The following is a 23,327-nucleotide window of genomic DNA, read 5'->3' as shown; positions in this document are numbered from 1 at the left end:
GGCAAACAGGGCAGGATTCAATTTATATTTGTTGGCAAACCTCTATTTTGGCACAACATTGATTTTTTTTCTGGTTGATTTCAGTTAGTAACAGGTGTCATGCAGCCGCCCCTACACCTTGCTCCTGCAGGGATTGGGTGTCACCAGCCCTGCAATCATAGGAATGAGGGGGAGAGAGAACATGAAAGCAGAGCTGCAGAGGGCTCCCTGCGTTGCCACAGGGCCAGTAACACCTGATTCCAGCAGATGCAAACTGCAAGGAAGGCTGAGACCCTGGGTAGGCAGAGCAGACACTCCTGGCCAGGACTACAGAGAGTAGGATGAGTCCCTGGCTACGGGGAGACCAACCTGTTACTGAATGACTCCGTCCATGAGCACAAAATGTTCAGCAGCAGGGTCTGTGCTCAGACCTCCCCACACCTTGCACCTGCAGGGGTCAGCTGTCACCAGCCCCACAGCCAGGCAGGGAGCCCTTTGCAGCTCTGCTGTCACGGTCCTGCTCTGTCACTCACCAGCCAGGAATGTGGAACCATCCATTGGAAGGAACTGTTCAGAAGTACCTTGTGGACAGGGCTCATCCTCCTCTTTGCAGTCCTGACCACCCGTCTATGCTAATCAGGACCAGAGCCTTACCTACAGTTTGCATCCCAGTGTCTTGGGTCCCTGGGCTAAGCATGCATGAGGCAGGTTGGAGCAAGGGAAGGGGCTTCCCCCTACACTTCGAATAGTCTTAACTAGCTACTTAAAGAAAAGATTATCTCTGAAATTTAAAATGCGCATAAATGAGTCAAGTTAACTGCAACTTTTACTTACTATCATGTTAATCTCCTCTCACTAAATTAAACTGGTGATAGCTGACTGTATTTCTGTGCCAGCTCCTCTCATCTATCAGCAGTTTCTATGTCTTAAATTGTGTTATGTTTTATAGGTCTAATATATATTGCAAACACAAAATATTATACAAACGATGTAATGGTAACCCTTTCACGTGTTTCAGAAAGAAAGCAGATGAAAACAATTTAGACCTCAGTGCATTCATCTTCATCAGAAAAGCAATTGTTGGTTTATGTACTGATGTCCATGTATACTAACAACTTACATATGGATTCATCTCCTTATTCCTAATTAAGAGATGGCTTAGAACAGAAAGTACACAATGCACTATCCCTGAGACAGAAAAAGAACTTAATTTTTGAGTAGGTATTTAACCATAGTTGAAAAGTTTGCAATTAAGTGTGAAATTTATCCATTGCCACAGCCTGAATATCATTCCTTTAGGTTTCTGTCATTGTTTATTCTCCTCACAGAGACTATGAAGCAATTAAACCCTAAGGCCATGTAAACATTACTGATGTCAAACATCTGTGCTGCCCCTGTTATTTAAAGCCATGGAGGGTGATACCAACAGAACAGCTTTTAAGAGCCTAGTCAGACTTTCCTTTCTTCCTATTTTCAAAAACTCATCAACAGCAAACAATTATGTCATCACACCACTGTAAAGCATTTTCAGAAATGTAGGAGTTCTGTGTAAGCTTGAAAGCTGGTTTCTTTCACCAACAGAAGTTGGTCCAATTAAAGACGTTACCTCACCCACTTTGTCTCCATTTTGAGAAAGGCAGTTTCAGGAATCTTTAGTAATGCAGCTATAATCTAAACCTCTTAGTGGCCATCCTATTACTGCCATAAATATCAGTTATCTAGGTAATTCCCAAATTTTTCATATGTCACAATCCCAGCATTTATCCCGCCACTATTTTTTTTCACATGAATTTGCTGAGGTAGTACAATCTGTTTGATCTGTTTAATTATCTGATATATAAACATATCGCTATGCAGATCAGCCATGTTATTTTGTGCCTGGGGCTCAGAGATACTTTGAACTCCTATTGATCACTGTTTGCTTGTCTTCACTGGACTAATCACCTTCAGGCCAGAGGTGGCATCTTGTATATCAGTATTTTTGGGATCTTTGCCAAAACTTTATGTTCACTCACCAGATTTTTTTCACTAACTGTGTGTGGAGGGGATGTGGGGGATGAAGGGTGAACTGTAAATTTTAACTTCAACGTTAGAACCAATAAAGTAGCGCAACTTGTTTTTATCTCAAGACAAAATTTTCAACAGCTGCATAACACCAAGACAAAAAAAGAATTATTAATCCACAATGGTTAATAATCATAAAAAATGAAACTTAACAAAACTTAATTCTTTACCATGTAATTAGTAAACTTCCTACTGAATGCCATTTACTCAATTCATAATACATGGGTCTAAGTAAAAGTAAACAAGAATTCTTTTGCACATATAGTCTTTCATCTGGATAATTCAAATGCTAAATCATTGTAGAAGTACTGCACTGCACTTCTCTTGAACAACAGATTTTATCTAGTAGAGAATCTTTTTAAGTTATAGATGATTGGAAGTCTCCATTATTTAGTATTAGATACTATTTACACACTTCTAAAATTATGGCTCCAAACAGTTTAACATCATGCACAGTAGTTATTACATTCCATTTTTCGCTTCTTGTGGCAATCAGATGTCCCACTAATCTCAAAATCTACCTCACCTTTATGTTTCCATGAAATGGAAAGAAAGGAACAATTACCATACATCAAGTATGTTAAGCAAACAATTACCATATATCAAGGATATTAAGCTGAAATCCTAGCTCCATTGAAGTCAACAGCAAAACTCCTGTTTATTTCAATGGAGACATGATTTCATCCTAAGAACTTTAAACTTGTGCATGAACTTCATAGAAGATACAGTACAGCAAAGAAAGTGAACAAGAATCTATTTCCCACAGGGCCTGTAGTGAAGAATGTGCAGAGGTTGTAGTATCCTATGGGGAAACTCAATTACAATACATTTTCTGTGGCAATTCATTACTTACTCTCCTTAGCTATCATGACTGTATGTAAACAAACATATACGGCAAAATCTGTTGAAACATGAACTGATGCTAGCAACAAAAGGTCAAACTTTCTCTGCACCAAATTATCAAGTAGAATTAGGTATATTATATATTTATTAAACTACTGTCTGCCCATTCTGAAACAATTTCAAGGTGTCATTATTTTATATTTACAAAATAAGTTTGTATCCCACTCTCTTATTTTTAAACAATGAAGATGAGTAAGGATAACTGTTTTCATTTTATTCCCAAAAATAAACTGAGGCAAGATAGAATGACTGACTTGCGAAAGTCACACACAAAGCCACTGGCAGAAAAAGGAAACTGATAAAACCTTTATTTATACTCGTTTATTTTCTGTAAATGTATACAATTAGAGTATAGTTTATTGATGCATGAATTTCTCTTAAATTCTTAGTACTGAACTGTTGACATTACAAAATTTAGTTATTCTCTCCACTTCCACAACTATGCACTCATAAAACACGTGAGAATAGCAAAACAAAGTTTCTTATTTTCAAATTAACCACATATCTTTTCTTATAACCCAGTATGTCTGTCCATGAGATAATATATATATGAATAAAGACTTGCAAGGAAGTATATAGATAGATAAAATGTTTTTTATATAAAGCAAGAGCTCAAACCATCCTTTTTCACTGGTTAAGTAAAGGATTTTGTAGAGCAGTACTGCCACTTAGTCCTAAAGGGATTTCAAGCAGAAAACACAAATTAGTGGTCTTTATGGGGGGGGAAAAAAGGAGATAGGGGATTATTTTGGTGTGGCATACCCTTGTTTTCCCTTTTAACAAAAAACCTCCTTTTCTGGCATAAGTTAATAGATCACTCTGACTGTATTCTTTCCAACAGAAATACAAGACCTGAAACATCCTGAAGCATAAAAGAGGCAAGACATTAACAGAAAAATGTACATCAACACAAAAAACTGCAGTGGAAGTGAGACTCATGTACATCAGGACAAATTCTCAACCATGACCACAGCACAGGCCTTAGTTTAAAGTGCAGTGGAGCTGACTTCTTTGCAACTCCAGCATGGCACTCTAAGAGCGCTTTGTACATGACAGCTGACTGATCTTTAGGCCTTAAGCAAAAAAAAGCTGCTCTCTGCAAGACTTATAAGAAGGTACACAGCCTGTGTCCTTTGCCTAAGCTATTTAGGATAAAGCTGTCTGAAGGATAACAGGAGAAAAATCTCAAGATTTAAAGAGGAGGGTTGCTTCACTGTAGATGATTTTATATATAATATCTCATCTTAAAATTCCTGGGGGGTTAAAAACCACAGTATGTCTAAGCTGCACCAGCAGAGGAATTAATGACTACAGTAAAGCTTGCATTGCCACACCAAACTACTCTGCAAATAATTTATCAAGGAACAAGATGAAGGTATCCTTGACAAAGATGATATTCTGGTGAAAAGTCAGGTTTCCTTCACAGCTAAAGACTTAAGGAGAAGTCCTTGACTTTGTGTAACAGGATGATCAAGCCTAATCATAACACATCCTTTCCTCCTGGTCCCCCAAAGCACCTAACCACTAACCAAGTGGGGTACCTCTCAGAGGTTTGACTCATTCCATTTGATGAATCTGGGTTTCTATGTAAACAAACAAGTAATCTGAGTTTGGCATATGGATTTTTTTTCTATATGCAAAATTACCTTTTTTTCTCTGTGTCGAGGGTACTGTGCTTCTCCATTGTTGTGTCTGAATTTTCCAAAAATGATTCTTTTAGGGAGCACAGATATTTTTTGCCTACATTTCTATTGGTTTTAAATTTATAAAACTATCAGATTTTCAGACATATTCTACAAATTAAAGGATGTTGTAAATAATTTTCTTCCTAACAGAACATAATGCACAATAAAAACAGCTTTTCCATCTGGAATTTGCATTAACCTGGGGCATTTTTCTTGATGTTTTTCAAGTGATAGCAAAAGTATCAGTACAATTAAAAAAATAAAACCTCTACACATTATTTCACTTACTGACAGAACTCACATGGTACTATAATGTTAGATATAGGAAGAAATTAAAATTAAATTACTTAAAATACATACTTCTGTTGTAGAAATAATTTTTGGTAATTGTCATTTTGAAATCGTAGATATCTAGCTTTGGGCTTAACCCTACAATTCAATCTGCATAGATAGAAAAGCTTCACACATCTAAAGGGTCTATCTCAGTGGTTCTCAACCTATTTACCATTGTGGGCTGCATCCAACACTATCTGTATGGTCCTGAGGATGTCACATACGCCACACCTGTGTGCTGATTGGGCTGCAAGCAGACCACAGGCCACATGTTGAGAACTACTGGTTCTATCTACATGGATGGGGAAACTGATAAAATTAAGCATGTGTGTCAGTTTTTGCAAGACTGGTGCCATATCTCAGCAAAAATAAAACGACAATTAAGCAATTTTAAGTAAATTCCAAAATCACAATAAAAAGAGCTGCTTGATATGCAAGTCCTTTTCTATGTAATTGCATTTTAATAATTTATAGTTTTCAGCAGGAAATTAAAATAAGAAAATTAAAATTTCATTAGGAAAATTTTAGAACGTTTAAAATTGTTATTGTTAATTCACAAAGCAAAGGCATCGTATAGTCATTATTTGTATGCAGCATATGGGTGTTTTTCAGTTTTAAAATTTTTTAAAAGGACGTGCTCATGCTATAAACAATGTGATAGCCACTCAAATTATGAATTAACAGGACATTATTTTTAAATGTCCCAATATAAACGTGTTTGCTCTAAAGGTTGATGTTCTCAATCTGCCACTTATTTTTCCCAACAAGGAAGTATCTAGTATATTTCTCAAAATCCCTTAGGCACTGGTTTGAACACAGATTTTACATCCTTTTGTACTTATAAATTAATTAAAAATTTAGAGCCATTGTCACTTCATAATTTACATGGAGATCTGTTTCATGTCTTTCAAAAAAGGAAATATCATCTGAAGTTTTAGTTTTAATTTTTAATATTGTCATGGATTTCAACTTTAAGGGAAAATTTTTTGAAGTGAATGATTAGTTTTGTCCCTGATCAAATTTAGTCACTTAAAGTAATTTTATTCACAATAGTCCATCATATTAAATATTTTAAGGAATTCTTAAATGCTGCAGTAAAAGAACATTCAGTAGTTTTATTTGGAGTGACAACTGTCCCACTTCTTATACATCATGAACATTCTCTAACACTTGTAGCAAAGACACTTGAGGATCAGTAAGTGCCAAAAAGCCTGAAATGTTTAACTGTCAAAGTTCACATACAGTAGCAAACAGAGCAGGCTCCAGGGCTTTTGCTGCCCCAAGCAGCGAAAAAAAAAAAAAAAAAAAGCCACGATCAGCTCTACCACAGCTGCTTCAGCCTTTGGGGGCAATTCGGTGGCTGGTCCTTCTTTCCAACAGGGAGTGAGGGATCCGCCACCGAATTGCTGCTGAAGATCCGGACGTGCCGCCCCTCTCCATTGGCCGCCCCAAGCACCTGCTTGCTGGGCTGGTGCCTGCAGCCAGCCCTGGTAGCAAATCTTGATAAACAGAAAAAAAAAATAGAGCTCTAAAATGCAGAAAATTACATCCTCATTAGTGCTTACAGTTCCAATCCTGAAAGTTGATTCATCCAGATGGAATCTTGTGCCTACACAGAATTTTATTGGCTTCAAATGGTGACAGAGGAAAAATCAGTTCAGACTGCAGGATCAGGGCCTAAGTGAAAAGTTCCAATTGGACTCAATTCTGCAAAGTGCTGAGTTCTCTTAACTCCCATTGAAGTGAATGGCATTTGTGCATGCTCAGCCCCCTGCAGGATCAAAGCCATAGTGAGTAGAGAGGCAAACAGACAATTATCCCACTACCTAAGTCAAGTTACAGTAACTCCTCGCTTAACATTGTAGTTATGTTCCTGAAAAATGCGACTTCAGGCGAAACAATGTTAAGCAAATCCAATTTCCCCATAAGAATTAATGTAAATGGGGGGGGCCGTTAGGTTCCAGGGAAATGTTTTTCACCAGACAAAAAACGACACGTGCACACACACACATACACACACACAGAGAGTATACGTTTTAAACAAACAATTTAATACTGTTCACAGTTATGATGATTGTGAAGCTTGGTTGAGGTGGTAAAGGTAGACGGTGGGATATTTCCCAGGGAATGCCTTGCTGCTAAATCAGTGGTTCTCAAACTTTTGTCCTGGTGACCCCTTTCACATAGCAAGCCTCTGAGTGTGACCTCCCCCCATATAAATTAAAAATATTTTTTTAATATATTTAACATAATTATAAATGCTGGAGGCAAAGTGAGGTTTGGGGTGGAGGCTGACAGCTGTGTGTGGGAGAGAGATACACACGGTCCCTTTAAATAAGCTGACCCACTCTTAAACCCATTGTCTTTTTAAGTGGATCAGGAAGTTGAGAGAGCAGCTGCTGCCCCAGGCTCTCTCTGTCTCTCTCTTAGTGTGCCTGTCCCCACCCTGCTCTATATGGAGAAGAAGGGGTAAGCGGGATGTAGGAGCAGGGGGGAAGGGGACACCCTGACTTTAGCCCCCCCCAACCCCCTCTACCAACAGTGAGGTAGCAAAGTTTGCAGACATTACAAAATTGCTCAAGATAGTTAAGTCCAAAGCTGACTTAAAACAGTTACAAAAGGATCTCATAAAACTGGGTGACTGAGCAACAAAATGGCTGATGAAATTCAATATTAATAAGTGCAAAGTAATGCACATTGGAAAAAATACAGATCAACCCATCCATAAGCCATAACAGGCTTTGTGAGGTCCATCACAACAACTCCCCTCCCACTCCTTTTACTAGACTCAGCAGAATTGGACAAGCCTAAGTATAATCATCAGTCCCATTAAATGCCTAAATAGGAATCCATAATTTATTGATTCTGCATTACAGAAATTCTAAAAAAGGGCACCCAGCCATCCATATACTTTTTATGTACTTTGGCCTTGCCTGCTCATACTCTTGTATGAATTTAAAATAAACTAGTTTAGTTAAGCTAGTAGAAACCATATATTGACATTTTTATTTTGGTATACATTGTTTATTCCTAATTAGATGTAAGGTAAATGTAAGGCCTGCTCTACACAACAGGGTTAGGTTGATGTAAGCTGAGCTGCATCTAGGTAGCTGTGAAAGTGTCTTCATTTAAATCTGGCTCCTGCCAATGTACGTACCTCTCTACACCAATTTAGTAACACCACCTCCCCCTCTGGTGTAGAGTCACAGTAAATATAATTAGGTTGACGCAGTGTCAGTGTACACACCACTTTGCTTATGTCAACTGTTACAGGCTTTCAGGGGCTATCACAGAATGCCCCACACTGACAATACAATTGATACAAGTACTCCTGGTGAGGACGTGCACCGCCGACACAAGGAGCCAAGTGTTCTCACGCACGCAAGCAATTTAATAACTAACGGCTGAATGCCAACATACGTTAGGTTGACATAATTTTGTAGTGTAGACATGACCTAAGTAAGTCTAATTTAAATTGAAATAAGAGTGTCCACACAGACTTTTTCACTGCGTTAACTAAAAGAGTTTCAAATAACATCTCCACTTAAACCATTACAACTCCACATGTAGACAAGTCCTGAAAAATATGTCATAAGAACAGCAATTTAATATAACCCACCACAAATCCCCGGCCCTTCAAAAATTCCCCACTCCTGAAATCACAATTCCCCCTATACTGTTTTCAGGTGCTTGTGGAAAACAATGAGCCTCACAATGAGCCCTCTCAATCTTTGGATCTGAGCTATTTTAGATTAAAAACCAAAATGAATTCCAAAGTCAGGGGTCAAACTATTCAATTTAGGTTTGTCTGGAATAAGCAAGCTTCCTAAATATTTCATAAAAGGTGGCCCCTGAAGAGCACTCTAAAGCTTTGTGGGGGCTCGAGCGGGCCCCTTCACCAAGTTTCTAAAGCTCATCAGGAGACTGAGGCACTCACCCTACTCCTGTACATTTCATAAGGTATGCAGGAGTAAGGCACCTCTCACGTGGATACCGTGAAGAGACACAGGACAGGAGGAGGGAATGCCTCTGAATATGTTACTTTCTGCAGTCCTCAGGCTTTCCCCACCCACAGATGAAACAATCGTATTCAATAATGGACATTATGTGTGCATATAAGCCATTGCATGATGATTCTCCTAATCTGAATGTCTATGTCTGAATAAAGAACTGGATTGGGACTTGGAAGATCTGGGTTTAACTGCCAGTGCTGCCACAGACTATTTATGTGTTCGTGGGCAGATCACTTAACCCCAGTGTCCTTCAGTTCATCATTCGTAAAATAGCAGAAATAATATTTCATGGATCTCACTCTTCGTCTGTATTGTCTATTTAGACTAAGGTCTAAAGTGCAGGAACAGTCTTCATGCACATAACAGTGCATAGAAAAAGGGGCCCTGATCTTGGTAGGATATTCCAGGTGCTACTGTAAAATAAATAATTAATAGTAATGCAAAAATAAATAAGCTATATAGAGAAGATAAACAGAAGAAGTAGCGCAGGACTGGTACTATATGTCTCTATTTATGATTTAAGCAAGCAACAAAGAATGAAGTTTGTGGTTGTAAAATTATTTGAATATGGATACAATGGAAGTTATAAATGAGTTAACAAGTCTATGCATAGATTAAGGGCCCCTAATTATCAGCAACTGATATGAGATTCCGGGCGTTTTACAGTTGTGTAATTTATGTGCAGAATGCACATATAGAAAATTTAACCCTGTACAATGATTTTCTACCCCAGCTACATTTCTTCATAAATGAATACAGGTTAACACACTAAGCTAAAAACATACTCTTAATAAACTGTTTAGTAGTTTGTGATGAAATACCCAGTGCAATGATTTTTTCCTCTCCTAGAAAAAATTCTTTTGCTTTTAAGAATAAATAAAGTTCATGAAAGATTACTTTGTATACAATGGTGATTGGGGCCTGAATCACATTTATATTGTATTTTCAAAGATTTTCTTTACCTTTGAATTGAAGACAGCCTTGCAAACCTCATGTGAGCAGATGCCTTTCCTAACCTGCTCTCTAACACAGTTCACATATTAGGGAGAGTCCAAACTCAGCCCCTTGTTGGAGCTTGGTTTTATTAACGCAAATATAAACAATACAGCAACAAAGATTGGCTTAAACCTTTTGGCCAGGCTTCGGGCTCTTAAGGTTCCTCATGTGTGTTATGTGGGCTTTTATATATATATTATCAACGTGTGTGTGTGTGTATATGTGTATAGATACCTATAAAAAATATACACACCATTATAGGACAACAATACTGACATAGTTTATAACATTCTTGGCAAAAATATCTGATTTTAATGAAGAGAAAAATGTCTGCTCCGTGATGTAGCCTAAAGCGTAGCAATTTTAATTTTACATTTTTAAAAGCTCTGGTTAATTACAAGAGTCATCCTTTAGAATGCTGTCATCAAATTAGTTTTTATTAATTGCTCTTAATCAAGTATGCATTAAATGCCTAATTTGTACGTTTAAATATTTTCCCATGGAATAAAGCTATTAAGAGGAAGAATCAAAACCTTTAAAAAGTTCATTCACACTGACCACTTCATAAAACTAATGAAAGGAGAAGCCAGACCGGTGAATCACACTGCCAGATTTAAGACCAGAGTCCCAGTATCTGGGTCATCCAGCCAGTTTTCCCCACTGTTTGATCCATTTTTTCCTTCACTCTTGTTCAATGTCCGTTTTCCTTGAATTATTTTTCTATCATTTTCATCTTTCTAAAATGCTTTGTTCATTTTTCTTCTGTAATTCCCTTGCTTCTTTAACTTGACATTTTTATTTTAGCTCTTCTCTTTAATCTGAGTCCCAGTTTCTGTAGTCCTCCATTTCTACTCACCCTTCAACCCATTTCTTCTCTCTCTCTCTTGAATGAGGGATGGACTCTACATTTGCCAATCCTCAAAATGCAAGTCAAAGTGTCCACAAGGTGACAGAGTTATTCCATTTTCAACATCTCAAACCTTGTAGACATTTAACTATAAAAATGTCACAGAGAGTTCTCTCCCAGTGATAAAGAGCGGCTACACAGTGCAACTTACAATGGCGCAACTGCAGTGGCAGAGACTCGCTTTTATAAGATGTGCAGTGTAGATGTAGCTTTATATCCTGGAACCAACATGGTGATAACTACACTGCATATTTCCCCTCCCTGTCTCACAAGTCACATATCAAGCTTCATAACATAGTTGTTACACTCTGCATAGCCTTCAATAATTGCCTCATCTACAATCGACCAAGCAGCGGTGAGCAGCACTATAGAGAATATACTGTAATTAGGCTACCTTCACAAGCCCTGTAAATACTCTTACAGTAGAATTCATGGTTGTACTATAATAACCTTTAGATTAAAAGAATAAATAAATAAAAGTTTGTCTCGACAAAATTTTTATTGACAGTTATTTTCATTCTAGTAACATTAAAAAAGCAGAATGTTAAGTGACTTAAAATATATCTGCTTCGGATCTGTTGAGCATTTATTGAGTTTAGATACCTTGCTTACTGGGGGAAAAAAATCTATTGTAGAGAGATAATAAAGGTAACAAAGATAAAAAATGTTCTAGCAAAGAATAAAAATATGAAACTGAAAAAATATGAAACAGAAGAAGCCTTTTAAAGAAACACAAAGTAGTTCCAAAATGAAGTATTTTATGTCAAGGAAACTGATTGGGGGCTACCCACAACGACTAAAATAGTAGATTCATATAAATAGATTTGTTTTCCACTCCACAAGAGGTTCAAAATCAAATCTTAACAACACAGTCAGTTTTGTGTTTTTGAAAAACATAAATAAGGACTTCACTCCTTTTTTCACTCCATGGGTGGGTGGCATTCAGGATGGGTGGAGGTGAAGTTCAAAGGGAGCTTGCCTATTCCTCAAGATGAGCCATTCCTGCCATCTGTTCTCAGTTGCTCTGAACTGCTGAAAACTGATCTGCCCTTGTTTTGTTGCCTCTTCCTTGTTTGAATCCAAGATTTTTAGTGATGACAGTTTCCCAAATGGTTTAATCCACGTCAGAAGCATTGGGGGGAAAACTACTACAAACCGCTGCCTGATGATGCTCATATTTGAACAACTCTGTGATGTGGTTATCATTGAAAATGGCCATGTGTTTGGCATTAGAGAGTTAAAACAGGTGCAGGGAAGGTTTATGAATGAAGGGCTAAAGGTTAAAAGCAAAAAACCACAGTTATTTTATTTAATGCTCTCCCCTTTTACCACAAAGAAGTTTAAAAAAAAAGCTAAATCTTTAGAAAAACTTTTCTTTGTATAGCACTACTTTTCTGTTAATATTTTTCCATACTCTAAATGAAAAGGCCTCACTTTTAACTGAGCTTCACAGTCAAACTAAGAAGAAAACACATTTAAGCCTCTTGGTTAATAGTAAGCATATGGTGATTGTGAAATACTTTCTATAACCTTTCAAGTTAAAAATAGCCCACAGTACAGTACCATTAGCAAAAGGGACTGGATCCCCCACTGCGTGGTTTGCAGGAGAATTTGCAATTTCAACAGAATCACTTGTTGAGTGTTTTACTGAGGCTCTTAGTGTGAATTCCTGCTATTTGCAGTTCACAATATTACTCAGCTGACATGTGTGTGCTTCTGATTATTAATTATTATTATTATTTTCTATTCCACCTTTAATGAAACCTGTCTTACCATGTCCTGGCACAACTGGTGGTTTTGAATACTGCCAATCCAAAGGACTAGGCAATACCAAAGCAAGGCAGGAAAAGTGATGTCTACACAATGTGACTGAGTATCGAGTTGGACTAGTAGCTGTTGATAGGGAGCAGCTGTTCAGATTAATTCCCTCATTAGTCATGGAAGTATTGCTACCCAATTTTGTTCTTCCTCGTGTCTAGGCCAAAGATTTTTTTTTCTACTGATTGTCTTTAGGATTAGGCTTCATGTACATATAAAGTTAAGACATTTCTAAGTTTTATTGTTCTTATAAACATATCCACTATCAAAGGGTGGGAGGACTGATTGTTTGCAGATGATGGCCCTATCCTTTCCAACTCTGGCTAATAGATTTGGAGTTCTATGCAGTTCTAAGTATTTATGAGTAGTTTACTGAATTACGTACTTGTGCTTTAATCTTACAACCATGTAGTTTATATATTTAAAATTAAGTATGTGTAAATTTTTTTTTTTTGTATTTTTTAAATACGTCATGGAATTTGCTTTCCCGCAACTTGGTCCACTGGCTCTAGAGTCATTAACTTTCTGGACAATGTGCAAGGCCCATCATTTTCCTTATGAATTAGGAGGAGTGCTGAATGGGGGCAATTTGTTTCATTATATTTGCTGCTTTTGTCTGATGCTCACGTAATTATTATAGTCAGCTGAGCAGCTTGTTACAAAATACAAGGTATTTATTTTATATAGACAGTCTTTACACAAGGGAGCCCAGAGCATAGAGTAGACTGATATTTCATAAACCCAAAATAAATGAATAAAATATAATAACATCAACAGACTAATAAGATTTGTTGAGACAAGCAGGATTTGGTATGTTAAGGTAAAATAAATACAATATGAATTTTAAAAAGGGGGTGAGGGAAGAGAGAGAAACATTTTATAAAAAAAGGCTATAAAGTACAAATGTGCAGATTTTTAAAAGTTAACCAAAAAACATCACATTTACAAGGGTATTTATTCTAGTCAGATGTAAGTGGTGTTCTCAGACCTGAATATGTTGCTTTGAAAAAAAAAATTGTAAATGCAGAATAGGTTTCACATCCATCATTCTAGTCATATAATTAGAGTTCTGCTGTACTGTTTGTAAGGAGCATTACTGCATGGGGTTTGGGAGGGAGGGTATCACAAAACGATTATCATGGGGTTACTAAGCAAAATAGTCAATTCTTTTTTGGGCCAGGATGTTTACAGGACACATTTCAAGCTACCCATCAACTCACAATGCATTTTCAAATGTCTCAGAGAAGACATAAAAAATAAAAGCACTCCATGTACAGCGTGCACACACACAGACCCAGGGTGTGGAAACACACAAAACCACAAAAAAAATTCAGAATGAATTAGATGCAATAAATGAACAGGTTCACAGCTTTCTCTCTCTTTCAGTGCTCAAACATGGTAGCATTCAGATGTTTATTCCAGTACCAGAATGTCATCTTAAAAAGCAAAGATCTCATTACATGCAAGACATAATTAAAAGTGACCATTTCCTCTTAATTATTCACGTAACACATTCTAAAGAAAAATTACTAGAACAGCATCCAATAATAAACATCTAAAAATAACATGGAATCAAAACCGGAGTAAAAAGCAGGTGTATCTAACATATGCAGACTACCATTATGATAACAAAAAAATGTTTTCTTTTTTCCTTTGATATAACATGAAAAGACCTGGACATGGATACAAAACATCTCCTACCATCTCACAAAATGCCAGCCATTTCTGATGAAGGATAATAGAAGAAACATAATTGAGAAAAACTGGATTTACACCAGCTAAGGTTCTAGACATCACTGGTTAACAATCAATATCCTATTTATTATAGTGACATTAAGAACTGCCCCTGCCACCAAACAAGGGGTGAGGTTTTCTGTTGGACCAGCAGGAGATGGACATAGTAAGGTTCTTTTCAGGGCCTGGAGGGTGGGGACACATAGAAAGTATGCCTTCCTGGGCACACAGGAAAAGCATGAACAAAGGTAGGTGATTGCAACCCAAGGAGCCCTTGATGGCAACTGGCAGAGGAAACAGGGGTGCATAAAGGTTACAGGCTTCCCCTGGGTCTGGTATTTACATTCTAGTTCACCAAAGAGTGTCATGGAAGATTTCTCCTGAAAGCCTGTATCGCAGTGACCATCAAAATTTTTGAGAAATGTATTCATGGATAATACGTAAGGAGATTATGTATATATACACATACATATACTTTTATAAGGCAGGTCACGCACAGGTAATGTGCCTTGAGACAGACTCCACCAGAATAGGAGGTAGGAGACATTTATCCCCCTAGCCAACCATTCTTACAATAGAAGACAATTAGCATACTGAATCAAATGCTAATGAAGAAATTGAGGGGACTTCAGAAGGAAAATAAACAGGAATAGGTAAACAGCAGGGTGAAAATCCTGTTTTATAAGTGAAGAAAAAAGGACAGGTCTGATGTATCTGGGATGCAGAAAGATGCTTTGGCATCTTTGATTCTATCCTTTCTCTGGGAAGGCAAGTAGCCCGTGGGCTAATCTCATGAAAAAAGTCTCAGCCATCCTGAAAAATGCTCTGAGAAAGACTTTGAGGTAAGCAGTACCTTATTAGACAAGAGGATATCTTGTTAGTTGAGTTTAGGCTCTAAAATGTATGTTCTGATATTATATGTCATCCTTTGTTTCCAATGTTTCTGTTTGCTATCATTTGACTCTGTTTTTTGTTAAATAAACTTAGTCTTATTTTCACTATACACACATGTAAGTGCTCTGTGTTAAGCAGAGATGGGGGTCTAAGGTATAACTAGTAAGCTGTGCTGTACTGCACTGTTCCTTTGTGAGCAGGTACAATAATTCTGTGAGTGTTCAAGGGATAAGGAGCTGGATACCATGGGGTGATGATCAGAGGACTCAGGGGTTGGAGTGTGCCTATCACTAGCCCACATGAGGGACAGCAGAGCCCACGTGGTCTGAGAGGGAGCGCTTGTGTTGCCTGTGACTGGGACACTTAGGGAGCTGAACCCTGGAAGATACAGACAAGGTTTCCCCAACCTAAAGAGAGGTGGTAGCAAGGTGCCTGAGTATCCCTGGGCAGTATCACAGTGATACCTCTCAAGCTCTGATTGATCTATTCAGGGCAGGCAGGAGCAGCTGACTGGCTCATGCAGCTCCTCCTCCTAGGAGGATAACAGGCCCTCTCCTGGATGTGAGCTACAAGCCAGCCCACAAAGCATGCACTCACGCAAATTCACCCTGTTTTGTAGTTGCCTCGCTAGAAGTCCCTGGTCCACCATGGGCCTAACCAGATTGCCTTTTTGGGGTCAGGAAGAGGAAGGGATTTTCCCATTGTATAAAATAGGTCAATATCCAATAGAGTGGAAGGGGAGGTTGTTTGCTTTTTAAAACTCTCCCATGCCAGCCTGAGGACCGGTTTGGTTAGTTAGAATTTAAAATGGAAAATTATAAAAATGGTTCAGCTAGCAGTCAGCATCCAGTGCTGGCAGGCTAAGTGTAAACCCAAGCCCAGCATCCAGGAAGCCAATGACATCTAACCCAGCTGTTCTCAGGGCAGTGAGTAACTAAGTCTCAGATAGACAGTCACCTCCATCTGCATTTCTCATCCCACACACAAATGGTTTGGGATTTCAGCTCAAGTGTCAAATTCCCAGGGGTTAGGCATATGATCAGCAAACTCATCTATCTCATACTGGACTCAAATAATTGCCTGATAGCTCGAGGGCAAAGGAGTAGGATAGAGGAGACAGTTGCCCTCCCACGCACCCCAGTATGTTATTTTAAAGAATCAAATTTGCAGCCTGCTACTTTTATCTCACACACCATCTCTGTATTATCTGATGAACGGCCTGATCGATGAAAATTGAATACTGTAATCTTCCACAAACAAAACAACATGAGAACAGAACTGTGGGATATTTAGGCTGAAGTAATGTACACGTTTTATGGATCTCAAACACTTAGCTGAAGGTTTGGAAGTTTAACCCTCAGAACACTAATATTTTCAAGTTGCTAGTCTAGCAGCTTCTTAGGCTGACAGAGCATAATAGAATGCACAGTATTTGCCTAGTCTCCAAGTTGCTAACATGCATCAGTGAAATAGAATATGTACAGATGGAATGGCAAAGACGTCACAATAATATAGGTACAAGCATGTCATAAAAAGATTTCCCTGTTACCGTATTAAAGGATTTGGTTTTATAGTACAAGGAAGAATGTGCCTGTAGCAGAGTGGATCCCTGCTCCGGCCCTGAAGGGGTTAAAAACAGCCCAGGGAAGGGACTGGGGCTGGAGCAAGCAGCCTTTTGAGCTGGGCTGATTAGGGAAGTGGCTGCAGCTGGGGCCACGCCCCAAACTGAGCCACAGGCCCTTATAAAAGGGCAGAGAAGCCAGGAGCCCAAGTCTCTCTCTCTCTCTGCGTTCAGAGAGAAGGGTCTGGCTGCTGAGACAAGGTACCTAGGGTGAAGCAGGGCTGGCGAAAGGCTGGGGAGCTCCTGCCTGGAGAGCCCCAGGCTGTGGCCTAGCAGTAGGCTAGGAGGTACTGGGGGTTGCAGGGTGCAACCCAGGGGTAGGCCAAGGCAGCAGGACCAAACCCCTTTGCCAATGATGAGAGGCTAACACTGCAGTCTGCCCCAGGGTGTGGGGCTAGCTAATGACTGGGCAGTTGCCAAGACCCTGAGGCAAAGTGGGGATAGAGGGGGGGTTCCCTGGGGAGGGGAAACCCCTAAGAGAAAGGGGTTACTGCCAGGGGGGCAGCACCCCATGTAAAAGGGGCACCGGGGTCCAGGGAGGGACACGGGGCCAGAAGGCAGATCACCGGCCTGCAGAGGGCACTCCAGCTGCATATTCGAGCTAATTCCCTGAAGCAACCAGCAGGAGGCGCCGCGGGGGTGAGTTCGCCCATTTACAGTACCCCAGATTGTACATAATAAGACTGTGAATTCCATCCAGGGGCTCTTGCGAAGATATCAGCCATAAGAGCAAAGCTTGAGTGCTTTGTTCATGCCACCAGATTCTATTATACCCCTAATTTATGTTCATAGGAAGTGATACATTATTTAATACATTACATATTTTCAAAAATAATTCTTACAGCCTAGGTCTCTTGTCCACCTCCCACATCCCATGACACCTTTCTCCTTCAGCCTTCCAATATATTCCAGATATCATTCCTCGGTTTCACAGGACACTTCGGTGGAAGTTAGGGGAAGAAAGGAGGAAGCTGTTGATGTTTATGCTATATATAAATTTCCAAAAGCACATATTTTGTATGTACTGACATGAATTAAAATAGAGGGGTCACCCTTCAGAACACTGGTCAATTCTACTGAAGTCAAACAGATACAGTTACTAGACTCTGTATTATACTGTAATTTAATAGGACTGATCACATGGCTAAAGTTAATAATGTGTAAGTGTTTGCAGGACCAAAGGAAATTAATTGACATTTTTAAGGGCTACCAATGTACAGTTTTTCTTTAAATATTGAGGGTGTCATTTTTTCCTAAATTGTTGTAAAATTATTTGCTTAGCACAAACTCAGTGACCTTGAAGTATATTGTCTTAAGCAAGATTTCCAGCATATCCATAGTTACACTGCTACTATACATATATTGTTTTTTATTATATACCCTCTCTTCTTAGAAAGAACAGAGATTGCTGATCAAACCATCACTTATTTCACTAGAAAGAAAATTTTTTTTAGGACATTTAAAGATCCAGATACTTAAGAAGTATCTTACCTCTTTTTCGTGCATGCGAAACAGTGACTGTTCATCTCGAAAAGTGCTAATTTTTCCCAAGCCCATTTTGGGTGTCATCTATTCAATGAGAAAGATCATATTTAAAGTTTAAAGCATTACCTTGAGGAGAATCATTCTCAAGTGAAAAATATAAAAGACAAAATGCAGTCTACCTCCATAAATCATCAAGGGAATATAACACTTACCAGAGACAGAGGTATCGGCTTCTCTCTCAAATATCTTGGATTTTCTAGCTGGAAAACAAGACATTATACAACAGCAGCTTACTGACCATGTGACATGGCTTTTCATCATTATTTCTTATAAAGTAACTTTAAAAAACTATGGCCAAACTTTACAAAAGTAAATGTAAATGCAAATATACTTTGTTAGCTTCAGTGGAGTTAATCTGGCTTTCCACTGGTTAAACAGAGAGAAATTCAACGTAGTGTTTTTTCCAAAAAATATAATTGACTACAATATGACTACACAAACAACGATCATACACTGAACTCATTGTTAAAAGAAAAATTCATTTAAAGTATTGTATAATTACAGCAGCCCTTTCAATCACAAACTTTAAGAACAGCATTTGAAACATTGTGCACAAACCACTTCCTCTATCAGACAGCTATATCTCACTTAATTTTCTCTAATTATGAGATTCTAACATCACATCACACAGAATGCATAATATCCAGGAAATGCTTTCAAGAATATAATCTCTCAAATGTGGTATGAAGATTTGGAATGAAAATGTGATTGCAATACACATCTTACAACTTCAAGTCCTTTATTTTTAGAGAAGATTAAACTGATCTATCAGGCATGGCAAATACGAAATATATCAAGAGTACTTGCCACTTTTTTGAATTTATAAATGAAAGAAGGAGGCTTAATCTCTCAGTAACTTCAATCTGACATGGTATTCTTCTTTCCTGTCCTAAAATATTATGTTATATTCTTATGTGCTGCTCAAAAGTTGTCATATCACCCCAGAGGTGGCTATAGCTCAAAGATGTGCAATGTCAGCATATTTTACACACACAGTAATGTTTTTAAACATTCTAGGTTCCATTTGGATGAAAGGTGCTATATACATTCAAGATCATCATTATAGCCAAGCCAATAGTTTAAAACATTAAAGCCTTTTTCTAAATAACCCATCACTATTTACCTTGCAGGAATTTATGATAGCAGACCAACCAGACCTTCTTTTAAACAAAGTTTCCTGTATTATTTAATGTGCATCACTGTATTTCAGAAAGAAAAATCAAAGTTCAACTTTTTACAATGACCACATCCACTTATTAAAATAATGAGGACATTATTTCCTTGCTATCCATTTTCATCATAAAAACCATGATTGTACATTTAAATAAGTGCAGCCAGGACTTTCCAAAAATATTCCAGCATAATGGAATTGAAGGGACACCATCACCTTAAAAATTACCAAGGAAGCTACCAATTCACATTGGGCTGACAGCAGATTATGAACAGACAAAGGTGAACAAGAGAGACCATCATATCCTTGGTGTAAGGAAAGGAGATCAAATGAAATGAGTGTGGTAGAGAAAGTGAGAAAATAGGGGAGAAAGAAAAAGGAAAGCAGAAGTAGACTGAAGGATGAGGCGAAATGAAAAAAGAGCAAGCACAGAAGTTAAAAAAACAGAAAACTTAATAGAAGGTGCAGGAGAGGGAGAGACAAAAGCTGCTGTTCCAATAACCAACTCTGTAGCCATAATTCTCTGCTTCTTCATAATGTCTTGTCCCTACCGATAACCTCACCCTGCCAAATCCTCCCCACCAGCATGGATCTAAGATTGAGCAGACAGCCCTCCATAGATTCCAAGGGATAAGGCACTCTTGGCCCCAGAGCTATTTTTGGGGGGCCAAACCTACATATTCTAAGATTCAATTAACCTCAAGGAAAGTTATGAGGAAACTAGAATGCAGGATCAGGCTTCAAGGGTGCAAGTGCTTTTTAAACATCCCACACGTTTCACATAAATTGTAAACAATTCTTCTTAGCTTTTTAAAGATAAAAGTTGTTAAAGATTTACAACCAATTGACATAATTTATTTGGGCATGAAACACAATAATTTTCAGCCTTGCTTAATTTCAGCACCGCTTTGAATAAGGAAGGTATATGCTAGTTGTTTACAAAAGGGGGCGTGGGGGTGGAAATGTGGCTCTAATACGTTCTATGGCCTAAGTCTTGCATTTTCTGATTTTGTAACAGCAGCCAGATGTGCTTTGAAGTTAAATGTTCCCACTTTGTTACTTGTTGTGGATTAAATCCACTTAAAATGATCTGTAAACATTTAATGTCTCAACATTCATTCCTTTCATGCTAGTCTTCTGCAAAACTTCTTGTTCTCAAAATTATACCACATTAATGGAGGAATATCACAGTGAAGAGTGCTCAAAAAAAAGGGGGGGACTTGTATTTGTGAGAAACATGCAAATTTAAAAATAAGAAGTCAAAAGTCGAAGGCAAATCAAACCACATATGTATGGTGTAGAAGGTTTGCCATGTGTCGAACAGTAAATCACATGACAAAGTTTTTTGGGTATGAAGCAAGTGAAATACATCTTTATTTGACATACAGTTGAACTCTCATTTGCAAATACCCTTAGTACAAACTGACTTTTCAAACATTTTTTGCAGAAAAGGTTTTGGATTCTTCTATTCTGCCCATTAGTCAGTCAAAGAATTATACAGGCAACAGATCATGTTTTGTTTTGTGAAGGTTAATTTGGTCACCTTAAAACACTTGAGCCCCCACAAACCAACCATTCAATGGTGGGAAAGCTAAGGGGGACAGCCGTTTAAAAAACACTCAGAACGAAGCGGGGGGAACTATGGAAAGTATCCCCTTTTTCAAAATTAGTGGAGCTGTGGGGCAGGGCAGAAAATCAGCACATCAGCAAGAAAGAGCAATTCAGTCAAACAGTTAAATTTCAGCTGGATTTTCCATAACACTTTCAGTTCTATATCAACTAATATCTATAATTTAAAGCAACCGATATATGCTCCAGGAAAAATGTCAACCCACAACACACTTGATTCAAAAAGTTATTTTCTGTTTGATCAGCTGATAAAGATAATCCACTTTACCTTGTTATCCACTCTCACACTACAGTCCATAACCTTTAAAAAGATATGTTCTGTATTTCACTGGGTATTGAAATTACTTTTTATACTTCTATAAACAAAAGACATGTTAAATCTGGTAAAAACTTTCCATGGCATGTTTCATCCATTTACTAAAATGTTTCTACACCCTCTTAATATATCAGTGACATACTACCTATGGGCCTGAACCAAAGCCGCTCAACATAAAAAAAAAAAAAATTAAAAAAGGCTTCCACTCACTGATTCAGCCCCAATTACCTTATACAAACCAACATTTTCATTACCAAATATTGTTCTAATCTGGACACTGTTGTCAACAGGTTAATATAGAGAGATGCTGTATCAGCTACACTGTGAAACCTTACTCATCCACTTTAAGTCAACAATATGACAAAGCACAGAGAACCACAGCTGCAAATAAACCTCACATAAAACCAGCAGACACTGTTCAATGTTTTTGCTAAATATTTGTATACCAACATGTATATAAATGATTACATATTTTTATTTCTTACTTCCTAGGGCAAGACACTATTGTAAAAAAAAAAAAAAAAAAAAAAAAAAAAAGTACAGATTTAGTTTCTGTTTTGCTCTGGAATTTCTATTTAATTCCTGGAATACTACCCTACCCTAGATGGTCATGCAGGACAGTAAACTGAAGTAAGCACACATACATACTGCATTACCACAAGCATGTGCATCCAGTAGTCCTCCACTTCTCACTACCTCAGGCAGGTGAGTAGGGAGGGGAAAAACAGGGGAAGACAGTGGATGGAACCAAGGCTCCATCCTTGTAATGCATTAGCCAACAGAGTGGAGCTGGCACAATGGAAGAATTAAACTGTACTAAGGAGACTTCCCCCAAAAGCAAAGAGGAAGCAGGAAAGGAAATGTGATTTTGAGCATCAGCTCCTTCCACAGGGGATATATCTATCTCATAGAATTGGAAGGGACCCTGAAAGGTGACTGAGTCCAGCTCCTGCCTTCACTAGCAGGACCAAGTACTGATTTTGCCTCACATCCCTAAGTGGCCCCCTCAAGAATTGAATTGACAACCTTGGATTTAGCAGGCCAATGCTCAAACCACTATCCCTCCCCCTCGCATCCTGGGTAGGATGCTGCATTCTCCTGGGTAGGATGCTGCATTCTCCTGGGTAGGCACAGCTGCACACCATTCCTTATACTAAGTTTAGTATGAGGCTCAATCTAACCCTAAATATATAACAACATAACCAGTGTCCCTATTCCTTTTAAACAGCAAAATCACAGAAATGGCTACAATCTTCCTGCTCCTCCCCTGCATTATATTTTGTTCTTTGGAAGTCAATTATTAAGGAATACTTTGAAAACTAAAATAATACAGGACATATTACAGTTCAATACTAGAATTGAAAGGCATCTTTTAAGATTTAGGAAAAAACATATGAATTAGCAAGCTTGCTGCACATTTCCCTGTAAGCTTCTTCAAAGAGAAAAATATGTTTGGTTTTCAAAACAAGGATGGGAAAAACACACATGAAAGAGTTAAGAACACTTAAGATTCTGAAATGGTAAACAACTAAACTGAACCTTGACCCGAGTTCTTACTTTAATCTAACAAACTCAGTCAGCCAGCATGTTTGTTACAGAAACAAATGCTGAATAGTTTCAGGAAATTAAGTATGGACATTCTTATCTAACATTGTGATTTGTAGTGAAGTACACTCTAAGATTGCTGCTGCAGTCTTGGAGGAAGGACATTAAAGGACC

General features: G+C 38.2%; 1 protein-coding gene across 3 annotated transcripts in view; it reads right to left on the bottom strand.

Annotated features, from left to right (window-relative positions):
* CEP112 (centrosomal protein 112) overlaps positions 1-23,327 on the bottom strand; it is a 285,142-nt gene that overhangs the window by 220,335 nt on the left and 41,480 nt on the right. For all 3 annotated transcript variants that reach the window (XM_032776336.2, XM_075071883.1, XM_075071884.1), the window contains 2 exons: positions 18,645-18,692; positions 18,439-18,516 (listed from right to left, as the gene is read on the bottom strand). In XM_032776336.2, coding sequence (XP_032632227.1) covers positions 18,439-18,516; positions 18,645-18,692 — 126 coding nt within the window. The remainder of the gene's footprint in view (positions 1-18,438; positions 18,517-18,644; positions 18,693-23,327) is intronic.

The sequence above is a fragment of the Chelonoidis abingdonii genome, chromosome 13 (assembly GCF_003597395.2).
Source record: "Chelonoidis abingdonii isolate Lonesome George chromosome 13, CheloAbing_2.0, whole genome shotgun sequence".
NCBI classification, from domain to species: Eukaryota; Metazoa; Chordata; order Testudines; family Testudinidae; genus Chelonoidis; species Chelonoidis abingdonii.
This window is presented reverse-complemented; position numbering and strand designations above follow the sequence as displayed.